General features: G+C 45.8%; 1 protein-coding gene across 6 annotated transcripts in view; it reads right to left on the bottom strand.

Annotated features, from left to right (window-relative positions):
* LOC101533636 (RPGR interacting protein 1) overlaps positions 1-14,057 on the bottom strand; it is a 41,718-nt gene that overhangs the window by 12,801 nt on the left and 14,860 nt on the right. For 3 of the 6 annotated variants that reach the window (XM_058666178.1, XM_058666180.1, XM_058666181.1), the window contains exons 5-9: positions 12,154-12,338; positions 11,696-11,899; positions 11,170-11,302; positions 3,666-3,766; positions 52-244 (exon numbers count right to left, since the gene is read on the bottom strand). In XM_058666178.1, coding sequence (XP_058522161.1) covers positions 52-244; positions 3,666-3,766; positions 11,170-11,302; positions 11,696-11,899; positions 12,154-12,338 — 816 coding nt within the window. The remainder of the gene's footprint in view (positions 1-51; positions 245-3,665; positions 3,767-11,169; positions 11,303-11,695; positions 11,900-12,153; positions 12,339-14,057) is intronic. The other 3 variants (XM_058666179.1, XM_058666183.1, XM_058666182.1) reach the window with 2 other exon arrangements.

Below are 14,057 nucleotides of genomic sequence, written 5' to 3'. Positions count from 1 at the left end.
TCTAGACATGTGTGAGCCTCCTGGCACCACAAACCACACAAGATGTCTCACCCTTGCTGAAGTGGAAGTGGATTTCTTCCCCTGCCCGTGGCTTCCTCAGGGACACAGGAGTCTCTGTCTCTGACAAGGGCAGGTCACAGAATCTGTACTCCACGTACACCTGCTGCACATTCTCGTCAGACATCACAGCAGCCTCTGCGTTGAAGGTCAGAGAAACAACTTCAATGCACATCTTCTCAGAATCCTGGGAAGGAAAACATTTCCTAAAGGTCAGCAAGACTCCAAGGGCACACACCATTATGGTGCCACATGACACTCTAGAAATCAATTGCTATTACTTGCACAGGTGAAACTGGAACCCACAGCTTTGCTGAATTGCCACAGCTAATCTAGCATTGATAAGATGTTATCAATTTAGGCATCATCGAGCGTTTTATAAGAAGAGTTTTTTTTTTAAGATTTATCTATTTTTACCACAAAGTCAGAGGAGAGACAGAGAGGAAGACCCTCCGTCCGATGATTCACTCCCCAAGTGAGTCGCAACGGCCAGTGCTATGCCAATCCAAAGCTGGGAACCAGGAACTTCTTCCAGGTCTCCCACGTGAGTGCAGGATCCCAAAGTCTTGGGCCGTCCTCAACTGCTTTCCCAGGCCACAAGCAGGGAGCTGGATGGGAAGTGGGACTGCCGGGATTAGAACCGGCGCCCATATGGGATCCTGGCACGTTCAAGGCGAGGACTTTAGGTGCTAGGCCACGCCGCTGGGCCCTATAAGAGTTTTAATACATCTGACACATTTATAAAGCAAACCCACGAGTTCTCTCTCCCAAACCAGTGTATCACTTCTTCAGTTTAGCCTTTCTCAGCCATCTCTAATCAGAGAATGAGTCAAGAAAATATGCGAACTGAGCCGATCCAAAGCCAGGATCCTCTTCCGAGACTCTTCCGAGTCTCCCACACAAGGCTTTGGGCCATCCTCTGATGATTTCCCAGGCCACAAGCATGGAGCTGGATGGGAAGTGGAACAGTCCGGACACAAACCAGTACCCATATGGGGATCGTGGCACATGCAAGGTGAGGGAGGATTCAGCCATTGGACTAACATGCTAGGTCTCAGCATTTCTTTCTTAATGAAAGAGTACAATGGAATAGGATAGTACAAAATATGACAAAACAAGACAGAATAGTGAATACCAAATGAGAATTACACAGAAATTTCTGGGCCCAGTGTGGTAGTCTAGCAGTTAAAGTCCTCGCCTTGAACGCACCAGGATCCCATATGGGCGCTGGTTCTAATCCCAGGAACTCCACTTCCCATCCAGCTCCCTGCTTGTAGCCTAAGAAAGCAGTCAAGAACGATCCAAAACCTTGGGACTCAGCACCCATGTAGGAGACCTGCAGGAGATTCCTGGTTCCTGGCTTCGGATTAGCACAGCACTAGCCATTGCTGGCACTTGAGGAGTGAAACACAGGACGGAAGTTCTTCCTCTCTGTCTCTTCTCCTCTCTGTATACCTGACTTTGTAATGAAAATAAAATAAATCTTAAAAAAAGAAACTTCTTTTATGTGTTTGGCAACAACTTACAAACATATAATTATTACCAAAAAAATTTTAAAAGAAGAATCTGGCCTAGTGTTGTAGCATGATGATCTAAGGTACCACCTGTGAGGCTGGCATCCCATATAAAAGCCAGTTCAAATTCCAGTGACTCCACTCTAAATTCTGCTCCTAGGTAATGCACTTGAGAAAGCAAAGTAATCCCACTTTACTCTTATAGGTTACTTTTCAAATTTCATTCAAAATATGTATTCATGGTAAATACACATCAGGTAAAATTACTGCCTATGATGCTGGATACAATATGCCGATTCATGTCCTGGTTCCTCCTCTTCCAATCCAGCACCCTGTTAATAGGGGAGGGCCCCATGTGGGAAACCCAGGAGAGAAGCATGAGGCTTGAGCCTGGCCCAATCCCGGCATTGCAGCCTTCTTGAAGTGAACCACAAGATGGAAATCTCTCTATGTAAATAATTCTGCCTTTCAAATAAATAAATAGATATTTCAAAACATATTGACTTGAAAGAGACAGGAGGTATGACAGGGAGAGAGATGTGGGTGGGGAAGGAGTGAGAAAGGAGAAGGGAGTGATCACACCCTCTCGCTAATTCACTGCCTAAATACCCACAACAGCCAGGGCTGGTGGATGCTACAGTCAGGAACCTGGAACTCAGTACACCCAGCGAGGTAGTGCGAGCCCAATTCCTCCAGCCGTCACCTACTGCCTCACGTGGGGGAGGGGAGCCTTCCTTGAGCCACAGCTGCCATCTCAGAGGGTGTCCCTTGCAGAACCTGGAACTGGAAGCAGAGCTGGGACTTTAACCCAGGCACTCTACACTGGATGCGAGCAACCCAACCAGCGTCCTAACTACCGAGCCCAACACTGACACCCAATTTTGAAAATTATAAGCTTGATGATAATGCTGAGCCAAAGATCAGAAATTCCTAATTATGTTCTGATAACCAAGGTAAATTAGGAAAAGAAATCATAGTAAAATCTGACCTAGGTACACATGTAGGCTATATTCCTTCTCATGAGACTGAGCGATGTGAAACTGACAACTGGTAACCATTTCATGTCTCTATCCCGTCATCATGATGACCTAGCGGCTAAATTCCTTGCCTAGAATGTACGGGGATCTAGATACTAGCTGAGGGCCCAGCGCGATAGCCAAGGGGCTAAAGTCCTTGCTTTGAATGCACCAGGATCCTAGATGGGCACCAGTTCTAATCCTGTGACTGCTTCCCATCGAACTCCCTGCTTGTGGCCTGGGAAAGCAGTTAAGGATGGCCCAAAGCCCAGGGACTCTGCACCCATGTGGGAGACCTGGAAGAGCTCCCAGCTCTTGGCTTCAAATTGGCTCCTTTCCAACCGTTGCAACAACTTGGGGAGTGAATCATCAGATGGATGATATTCCTCTTTGTCTCTCCTCCTCTCTGCATATCTTATTTTGCAATAAAAATAAATAAATCTTAAAAAAAAAAAAGAGGACAGTGTCCTGACTTGTCCAGGTGGCCCTCATCTATTTAAAAAAAAAAAAAGGACACTATCTAAAAATTGTCTCAGAAAGGCATGTTAAAGTTCAGAAGAAAAGAGACTTCATTATTTATGACATAAGGTATAATAAACAGTGTTGATACGTTGGTATTGTGGCACAAAAGGTTAAACTACTTACACACCAGCATCCTATATGGGAGTGCCAGTTCAAGTTCCAGGTGGCATGCTTTTTACTAATGCTTCCTACTAATGTAACTCAGAATGCAACAGATGATACATCAAGTGCTTGGGCCCCTGCCTCACACAGCTGGCCAACCCAGATGCAGCCTACTACCAGATGAAATATCTATCTCCTTGTTCTTTCAAACGAATAAATCACATCAATCTTTAAAACTAGCATCCATATGGAATGCTGGAGCTATAAAAGGAGGATTAGCCTACCTTGCCATAGCAGAGACCCCACAAGTGTCCTTATTTACAATCTCGGCCCCAAAAATAACATAAAATGAAACAAAAAGAGAAAAATGAAAAAATAATAGAAAAAAAGCCAAAAATTTATAAAACAATAAGCACAAAAAACAATCTTAGCTCCGGTGTTCCCGGGTACTTACTGCCTTAGGACATCTCTGAGACTCGGGTGGCACCACGATGTCATCACTGTCTGTTGTTTGTGCTTCACTGACTTCAGAAACTTGATCAGCGGACTCTCCATCTGCCAGAGGGGAGGTGAGCGTTACATATGTCTCCAAGGCACTCTCTCTAGCATGCCCAGATGCACCCAGGGGACATGACGGCCAGCTTGTCTAGGCAGCAGAAAACAGTGACTGCCCTGTCAGAGGATGGAACACAGAACAGGTCGGACAATTCTCCCGGCCAAGCATTGCAGCATGTTACTGGGTCGGTGGATGCACTAAGGCAGTCTTGCTAAGCCTACAGGCTTTAGAAAGATTTTTTTCTTTAAAAAAAAAAAAAAAAAGATTTATTTTTAGTGGATAGTCAGATATACAGAGAGGAGGAGAGACAGAGATCTTCTGTCCACTGATTCACTCCCCAAGCAGCCACAATAACTAGAACTATCTGAAGCCAGGAGCCAGGAGCTTCTATCTAGGTCTCCCACATGGGTGCAGGGTCCCAAGACTTTGGGCTGTCCTCGACTGCTTTCCCAGGCTACAAGCAGGGAGCTGGATAGGAAGCAGGGCTACCAGGATTAGAAACAGCGTCCATTTGGGATCCTGGCATGTGCAAGGTGAAGACTTTAGCCACTAGGTTACCACGCTGGGCCCAGTCATTCCAATCTTTTTTTTTTTTTTTTTTTTAAAGATTTATTCATTTTATTACAGCCAGATATACACAGAGGAGGAGAGACAGAGAGGAAGATCTTCCGTCCGATGATTCACTCCCCAAGTGACCGCAACGGGCCGATGCGCGCCGATCCGAAGCTGGGAACCTGGAACCTCTTCCGGGTCTCCCACGCGGGTGCAGGGTCCCAATGCATTGGGCCGTCCTCAACTGCTTTCCCAGGCCACAAGCAGGGAGCTGGATGGGAAGTGGAGCTGCCGGGATTAGAACCGGTGCCCATATGGGATCCCGGGGCTTTCAAGGCGAGGACTTTAGCCGCTAGGCCACGCCGCCGGGCCCCAGTCATTCCAATCTTTAGGAAGCAGTCTTTCCTTGATCCCACACTTGGGTCTTTCCTCTTTTTTCATTAGCCACTTGCCAAATGTCCTATTATTGCATCTCAACTGTGGAATCATGACGTGGGCCCTGTAAATATTTCCCCTCTGCCAGCTGGCACCATTTTAAGTTTTATCAGCAGAGGATATTGAACAAAGGGTTTCTTTTCCTGGTCGTGTGTTTAACCAGCCTCACAAGGTACACATGAATTCCTGCAGACAAGGCTGCTGCTGTAGAATGCCATGCTTCTACAACCATGACCATGGCGGCACCTGAAACCAAGGATTCCCATCAGCCAGGGACCCTAGCATCTTCTGGAGCGGAGTAGCAGTGAAATGCCACTGCTATGGCCCCTCCAAAGTGTGGTTTACTCTTGGCATCTTGGAGAGCACCATCACAGTTCTCCACTTTCTGAAGTGCACCCACGAGTGTGCAGGGTCCCAAGGCTTTGGGCCATCCTCGATTGTTTTCCCAGGCCACAAGCAGGCAGCTAGGTGGGAAGTGGAGTAGCTGGGACACCAACTGGTGCCCATATGGGATACCTGAGCTTGAAGCAGTAGGATTAGCTAGCTGAGCCATTATGCTAGGCCCTGTTATTGGATTTAAGGTCCACACTGATTGGTCTCTAACATAGTAGCACCTGAAAAAACTCTTTCTAAATAAAATACCATTCATGGCTTCTTTAGAGCACATATTATTCAACTCACTATGTTATCCATCATCCATTATGCATCTATTTTTAGAATGTGATTGAACTTTTTAAAATAAAATTTTAGGGCCTGGTATAATGGCTCAGTGGCTAAATCCTTGCCTTGAATGCACCAGAATTTCATATGAGGACTGCCTTGTGTCCTGGCTACTCCACTTCCGTCCAGCTCACTGCTTGTGGCCTGGAAATGCAGTAGAAGACAGCCCAGAGCCTCAGGACCCTGAACCCACGTGGGAGAACTGGAACAAGCTCCTAGTTCCTGGCTTTGGATCAGCTCAGCTCCGACTGTTGTGGCCTCTTGGAGAGTGACCCAGTGGAAGGAAGATCTTTCTCTTTGTCCCTCCTACTCTCTGTTAATTTGCCTTTCCAATAAAAATAAATAAAATAAAATTTTATTTATTTCCAATTTTAAAAGCAGACTCATAAAACAAGAATATTCTCCCATTGCTAGTTCACCCCCAAATGCCTGCAACAGCTAGCTTTGGGTTACATGGAAACCACGTGTCATGAAGTCAAGAATGACTTTCCCACAGAGGTGCAAGTGACCTAAGTACCTGAGTTATGATCTGCATTGACAGGAAGTTGGAATGCACAGTGTAGGAGTAACTCCACCCCAAAGCAGTCCTATTTGAGATATGACATCCCAAGTGACAGCTTAATTTCTGTGCCAAACACTCATCCCTGCTACCTATTTCATGCTCAATATACGGGAAATTCCACAGGTTCATAACTTCACTTGATATGGTCATTTGGATAAATCCACATTCTTTGTGTTTAATTCCTTGCTGCATCTTTTTATTTTTTCCTGGAATAATTTTCCTTCAGCCAAAAAAAAAAAAATCCTCAGTGTTTGGCTTAGAGGCAAACTCTCCACTGTGTCCAGTTTAAAAGGAAATATTTACTTTATAGTGATCTCAGAACTGACAGCCACTTATTTTCTTTCAGTACACACTGAGTATCTTGCCATTGGTTCTGGTACCAGCTCTTGACAAGTCAATTATGCCCCTTACTTGATAAGCCAAGGACTGTCCTTTTCTTTCCTTTTTAAAAAAAATATTTATTTATTTTTATTAGGAAGTTAAATTTTACAGAGCAAAGGAGAGACAGAGAGAAGTATCTTCCAGCCACTGGTCCACTCCCCAAGTAGCTGCAATAGCTGGAGCTGCACTGATCTGAAGCCAAGAACCAACAGCTTCTTCCAGGTCTCCCACGCAGGTTCAGGGTTCTTAGGGTTTGGGCCATCCTCTACTGCCTTCCTGGGGCCACAAGCAGGGAGTTGGATGCGAAGTGGAATATCTGGGACCAACATTCATATGGGATCCCAGCAGTTGCAAGGCAAGGACTTAGCCACCAAGGTACAGCATCAAGCACACCTTTATTTTTTTTTCTGCCCTCTTTTTTTTTGGATATATTCATCTACTTGAAGGAGTTACAGATGAGAGATCTTCCACTTGGTCAAAGTCAGGAGCTAGGAACTTTCTCCAAATCACCCATGTGAGTGGCATGAGATATCTTTTTCTTTTAATTTTATTGTGTTTATTAGGGCAACTAACAAATGCTGAAAATGTATTTGACATTGGGTAATAACAGATCCATGTTACGTTTGACAAATCTGACAGCTGAACTGTGGTTACATAATGGAATTTATTGAAAATATAAATGTACTGTAGTAACAAAACATTAGGCTTGCCATATATTCTCAAATGTTCCAGAACAAAATGATAAATAGTGACAAGGTGCTAAAAGTTGTTAAACTGGGGTGGAGAGTTTTGCAAATTTTTTTTCCTATTTCTGTAGCTATTATATAAGTTTGAGATGATTTAAAACAACAGAGTTTTAACTTAAAATATGCATCTTCTGGGGCCCAACATGGTAGCCTAGAGGCTAAAGTCCTCACCTCACACATATGGGCACCAGTTCTAATCCCACAGGTCCCGCTTCCCATCTAGCTCCCTGGGAAAACAGCTGAGGACAGCCCAAAGCCTTGGGACTCTGCAGCTGCCTGGCAGACCCAAAAGAGGCTCCAGGTTCCCACCTTCAGATCGGCTCAGGTCAGGCCATTATGGCCACTGGAGTGAATCAATGGACAGAGGATCTCCTGTCTCTCCTCCTCTCTGCATATCTGACTTTCCAATAAAAATAAATAATCTTTTTTTTTAAAAAAATATGCATCCATGGGACTAGCAATGCTCAACTACTATCCTCCACCTGGAAGTGCTGGTATCTCATGTGGGTGCTGCTTCTTGTCCTAGTTGCTCCACTTCCCATCCAACTACTTGCTTATATCCTTGGAAAGCAATAGAGATGGCTCAAAGCCTTGGCACCCTGCACCCATGTGAGAGACCTGGAAGAAGCTCTGGCTCCTGGTTTCAGATTGGCTCGGCTACATCTGTTCCAGAAATTTGGGGAATGAATCAGCAAATGGACATTCTTTTTCTCTGTGAATTTTCCTTTCCATTTAAAATAAACAAATCTGGGCCTAGCGCAATATTTATTATAGTGGTTAAAGTCCTCGCCTTACACGCCCAGGATCCCATAAGGGCACCGGTTCTAACCCCGGCAGCCCTGCTTCCCATCCAGCTCCCTGCTTGTGGCCTGGGAAAGCAGTTGAGGACGGCCCAAAGCCTTGGGATCCTGCACCTGCGTGGGAGACCCAGAAGAAGCTCCTGGCTCCTGGCTCCAGATTGGCTCAGCTCCAGCCATTGTGTCTGCTTGGGGAGTACATCATTGGATGGAAGATCATCCTCTCTGTCTCTCCTTCTCTCTGTATGTCTGACTTTCCAATAAAAAAAAAGCCACAGGGGAAAAAAATAAAATAAACAAATCTTAGCTGGGTCAGAGCAGTCACTGGCATGTGCACAACTGGTGGCTGGGAACAGGCCTGGTTAGGGAGCTAAGAGGAAACCCTGGCTGGGTTGGGGTTCCCACTGGTAAGTGCGGAGGCCGGAGAGGGGGCTGCATTCTGGTCTGGATATGGCTCTAGTGTCCCTAGACAAAACTGTTGACTGGGACTGGGCGCACTAAGTCAGGCTAGACTCTGGCACCATTTGGTGCTTTGGAGGACCAGGGTAGATGTAAGATGAACTAGGCTAGGTCTCAGTCCCTACTGAGCCATGTGTGAGCTATGGCTGGGTATGGATGAGCCTTAGCTGGGCTGAAACATCCAACAGTAAGAAGTGGAATGGGTTGAAGGCCAGTCAGGAAAGGCTACTGTTGCTGCTAGGACAGGAGGTGGACTAAGCAGGTCTGGAACCCACCCGTATGCGTAAGATCTGGCATTGGGAGAAGTTCTGATGGAGGAGCTTGGGAAACTCCTCTATCAGGACACAGTCCCTGCAGATTAGCTCAAGAACCATGATAGAGAGCAACCCAGATTAGGTCAGGGAAAGGTACCCACTGGCATACATTTGGCATAGGTCAGGGGTGGACCAGGCTGAACCAATTCACATCACCTCCTGGCGAATCCGAACACCAGAATAGAGTGTGAGTCAGGCCAGGTTCGGTCGCAACACATACCAGTAAACATTACAGCTGGGATTGGGTGCCTGATGGGCTGGGCTGGGCTGTAACCCTCAACAGTGTCAGCTGGAATTAGGGGTGGGTCGGGCCGGGTCATGCTACAACACCCACTGGCAAATGCCAAGGCGAGGGGAGCCATGCAGGACTGTGCCGCAGCGCCCAACCAGCACAGGTGAAAGCCGGCAGGGAGAATGTGGAGGGCTCCCCTGCTGGATCACTACTCCCGCTGGAAAGCGTGAATTGGGACGGGGCAGACCAGACCAGGCAGGGCTACAATACCAGTGGGCTTCATGTGAGTTAGATCAGGGAGAAGCCCAGGCTTGGCTAACATTTCCTATTGGTGCAAGTATAAATCAGAGTGGGCAAGGGTTGATTGGGCTTTGCCGCAGCATCAGCTGGTAGATGCTAGCACTGGCAAATTCTGTCAAGTTAAACTGCAGAACCACCTGGAAAGTGCATGGTGCGGGAGTGGGAGAGGCCTGGTGGGGGTTATTGCAGGTCACTCTGACTAGGCTGTAGCTTCCATTGGTTTGTGTAAGGGCCAAGTGTGTGCTGGGCAGGATCAGGCTGAGCTGCAATACGGAAGACTGGAGGCAAAACAGACCCAGCAATTGCAATCACCAACATATGCACAAGCTGATTGGGATGACAGATTGTGCCGGACCCTACACTGGCTAGCACACGTAAGAATCAGGCCTGGGATCACCTCAGATGAAGTTTCTTTGGGGATCCCCCAACTGTATTGTTAGATTCAGAACTCCAACCATGAAGAGAAGTGCAGGTTCTAATGTTTGACTATGGAGTGCAAGTGTTAAAGCTGAACTTCCTTGGAGGTTCAGTTGGAGCAGTGGACAGCATATCCAGGTGCACATGGAAGACACGGCAGTACATTGGAGTCTGCAAAGGACACCTGGTACCACAACAGAAGACAGAGGACAGAGCAAATTGAGCAACTACCCCAGCCAAGTGTTGGGAGTGAAAATCTGGGCAAACAGAGACTGTAAAGGTGAACTATGTCAACCAGTAGATTCTGGAAAGATTTTATAGTGCTTAGAATGGTAATATGGGCAGCAATTCAGGACTGCTGAACTATCAAAACCACTTGTGCAGTGCCCTCAGAGCATGACCCACATCAGGGACCTGAGTTGTGTGGGAGGCTTCTCCCTTTATTTCCCCCCTTACCACAGATACAAAAAATTAATAATAATAATGTGGAAACAATGGTCTTACCAATTTTCTTGTAGCCCTTGACCCTTTGTGCCCTAATCAACTATGTAAAGATTATCAAAATAAAATAATTACAATAAATAATAAAGTAAACAAATCTTTAAAAACCTCCCATCTTCATGATTCTCATTCATTCATGGAACTTTTTAAAGCTCTTTTGTCTTCAACATGTTTGAAGTGCAGTTTGTGCCTGAGACCCCCGGATTGAGAGCCTGGCAGGTGTCAGATTAACTTTTCCAAATGTTGCTAAAACATAGCTCAGGATGATGCTGCCTCCCAGGCCCCAGATCACAGAGCAACAAATCCTTTCTTGGGCCTATTCCTGGCCACCCTGGGCTGGCACCACATTCAGAATACATCCCTGCTTCCCATCCGAGAGCCCACCCATCCCAACATCGGACTGGCCCAACTATGACCATGGCAGCATTTGGGAAGTAACCCAGAGGATGGAAGATATCTCTCTCTGCTTCTTCTCTCTAATTCTTTCAGGTAAAATAATTAATCTTAAAAAACAAAAAAGGTTTGGGCCCGGCGGCGTGGCCTAGCGGCTAAAAGTCCTCGCCTTGAAAGCCCCGGGATCCCATATGGGCGCCGGTTCTAATCCCGGCAGCTCCACTTCCCATCCAGCTCCCTGCTTGTGGCCTGGGAAAGCAGTTGAGGACGGCCCAATGCATTGGGACCCTGCACCCGCGTGGGAGACCTGGGAGAGGTTCCTGGTTCCCGGCATCGGATCGGCGCGCACCGGCCCGTTGCGGCTCACTTGGGGAGTAAATCATCGGATGGAAGATCTTCCTCTCTGTCTCTCCTCCTCTGTGTATATCTGGCTGTAATAAAATGAATAAATCTTTAAAAAAAAAAAAATAAAAATAAAAAATAAATAAAAAACAAAAAAGGTTTAACAACACTCCAGGATGAAGGATGGTAAATATCTGACTTGATAAAGTAAGTCAATGATCATGTACAAAAATTCAATGTTAAAATAGTACCGTTTATGGGATGAAGGGATTTCTCCTGCTTTGGTGATGTATGAGACAACGTCATTTCCTCTTCCACATGCTGACTTTCATCATCTACAGTGATCTTAAGCCCTGAGAACTTCAACTCAGTGTAGTTCACCTGCTTCAGAACAAGAACAACAATACTGCATCACTAGTAACATTTTGGTTTTCTCTTTTTCTTTCTTACTATTAGTTCTATTTACTTTTTATACTGTAGTACTTTTTCAGTAAGTATCAAATATAAACAAACATATGACACTGAAGTACTAGCCACCAATTGTACTAACCAGACATTATCTGAATAGTTAAACTATTCATGGAAATGAATAGTTCCGGGGACTTATTAATCTACTCGATTTGGAAATACATGCTAGCTACGAGTGACCATGATCACTGCCTGTCTTCTTTGTCTGCTTCTACCTCTCAGAATAACATGCCTAACAAAAGAAAAGAAAAAAGAATAACATGCCTGAGGACACTATAACCCATATTCTAACTCTTCAAGGTTTCTTACTTGCAGCGTATTTCCATTTACGATGTTACGACTAAGATACTCCATTCTGTTCTTTCCTTGGGCACCTAGTCTTTTGCCATGTTTTCTTCTGGAGTAACTGGCAACCTGGTGTTCCTTTTCCTTCCTTTCTCCCACCTGAGGAAATTTTCTCTTTGCTTGAAACTGGCCAGCTTCAATGGGAATCTCAGCAGATGCCACCTGGTTCTGGACAGAAGGGTCCGAGACAGTGTTACAAGGCCACCTTGCTATACAGAAGATCTGTGAACTCGTACTGGACTCCATTCCCCTCCTGCCAAAGGGCTGAGAGGCTTTTTGTCTCTCTCCTCCCCCGCCCCTAAAAAAACCAGGGCTTTAGTTGCACAGTCAATGTCTCAGGCATTATGAGGAATGGAGATTTGAGTCTGTGTAACACCTGACATCCACAAAACAAATATATATATTTTGTCCTGGGGAGCTACCTGGGCAGGATTGGAAGCCTTTTCCTCTTCAAACAAGACCTCTACCCCGTCCTTGTTATCATGTTCCTCATCCAGGGCTTCTGGTTGCAAACTGCTCTCTGGAGGCATGTAGTCAGACTTCCAATCCAAGTGCACTTGAATAGTTCCATTAGGCTTCTCTGTAGGGTCAGTGAGGATAAACTCACCTGGGAGGCACAAAGACATGAATTAATCAGACTTGATCACAGGATAGAGGTAAGTGAACATTTATTGTACAGGTCTATTTTCCCCTATTTTCAATTCTATTACATTTCATTAGTAACTAAGTGAACATTCACCAAATAATCATTCACCAAATAATCACACACTCAGAAGTAACACAAAATAACACTGCCATAAGAATAGCAATAGCTGAACACAGGTTTCAGAAAGACAAAAGACCCACAGAGAGGAATACAGCTTGCTTGTCATCAGTCCTCTACCCATCAAACAGGATGGCATGGTGATTACTATGATTCAATTCTTACTACGTCTTAGGTACACCTAGAGAGCCATCATCTACACTCCCTCCAGTGATTCCAAGCAGGCTTCAGCAAGAAGTCTTTCTCCAAATGTCAGGCTGCTGGTTTGTAACACCCGCTGACGGATCCCGCTGTCTCTCCTCTCTGGCTGAGCTGGGAGTGGGAGTGTGAACCTTTTCTTCCTACCTTTTTCCTTGTTCTTTCCTTTTTTTAAAACGGTGATGGCACGAGGAGCATGGAAGCCTCACATGCTTCCTGGAGCACACAGAAGCATGTGAACCATGGCTGGCGCCTGTGGTGCTCATCCACACATTCCAGCAAGCGCATGCACATACTCCTGCTTCACCTTTCCTGGAACTGCAGCCAGAGCTGACTGCCGTAGGTGCATCCCACAACTGGAATATGCAAATCAGCTAAGAGTGAGGAGCTCAGCTCTACAATGGGGTAAAGGTAAATCTACTTCATTGCCTTTCCCTGGTCTGCATGGAAGTCTTTGCAACCTGTATTTAAGAGAACTAAGGGGCAGGGGCGAGGTAGGGGTAAATTAAGGTCACAGTTCATCTTCAGCTAGCTAGTCATGCATTAAGAAACAGTAGGCCTCCTCACAGCTCAGATGGAGGGGTTGCTCCGTAAGCAATAAAAGCTGACCCCACCTATTAAAGAAAAAGAAGCAAGCAGCCTTAAGTGAAAGTCCATGCTGGGAAATATTGCAGAATGTTAAAAAGCTTGCTCAGAGACAGAGCGATTGAATTGGGTGGAAGGTAGGGGCAGGGCAGTAATTTACCAATGAAGACTCTTGTTTTAGTAGCTGAAAAGCCATAGCAACCAGTGTCCCCAGCCAAGACCAAGAGGCTCTGTCTCCAGCTCTTCCACTTTTTAAAATTTATTTTTATTTTTACTGGAAACTAAGATACACAGAGAGAAGGAGAGACAGAGAGAAATATATTTCATCTGATGATTCACTCTCCAAGAGGCTTCAATGGCTGGAGCTGAGCCAATCCAAAGTCAGGAGCCTAGAGCCTCTTCTGGGTCTCCCATGCACGTGCAGAATCACAAGACTTTGGGCTGTCCTCGACTGCTTTCCCGGGCCACAAGCAGGAAACTGGATGGGAATCATGGCAGCCTGGATTAGAACCAGTGCCCATTTGGGATCATGGAGCATGTAAGGCAAGGACTTTAGCCTCTTGGCTATTATGTCGAACCCAGCTCTGCCACTTTTTTTCTTAAGATTTATTTTTTTATTTTTATTGTGAAAGTTAGATACACAAAGAGGAGGAGACAGAGAAAGGAAAATCTTCTGTCCAGTGATTCACTCCCCAAGTGTCTACAACAGCTGGAGCTAAGCTGATCCGAAGTCAGGAGCCCAGAGCCTCTTCTGGGTCTCCCATGCGGGTGCAGAGTCCC

Source organism: Ochotona princeps, chromosome 6 (assembly GCF_030435755.1).
Source record: "Ochotona princeps isolate mOchPri1 chromosome 6, mOchPri1.hap1, whole genome shotgun sequence".
NCBI classification, from domain to species: domain Eukaryota; kingdom Metazoa; phylum Chordata; class Mammalia; order Lagomorpha; family Ochotonidae; genus Ochotona; species Ochotona princeps.
This window is presented reverse-complemented; position numbering and strand designations above follow the sequence as displayed.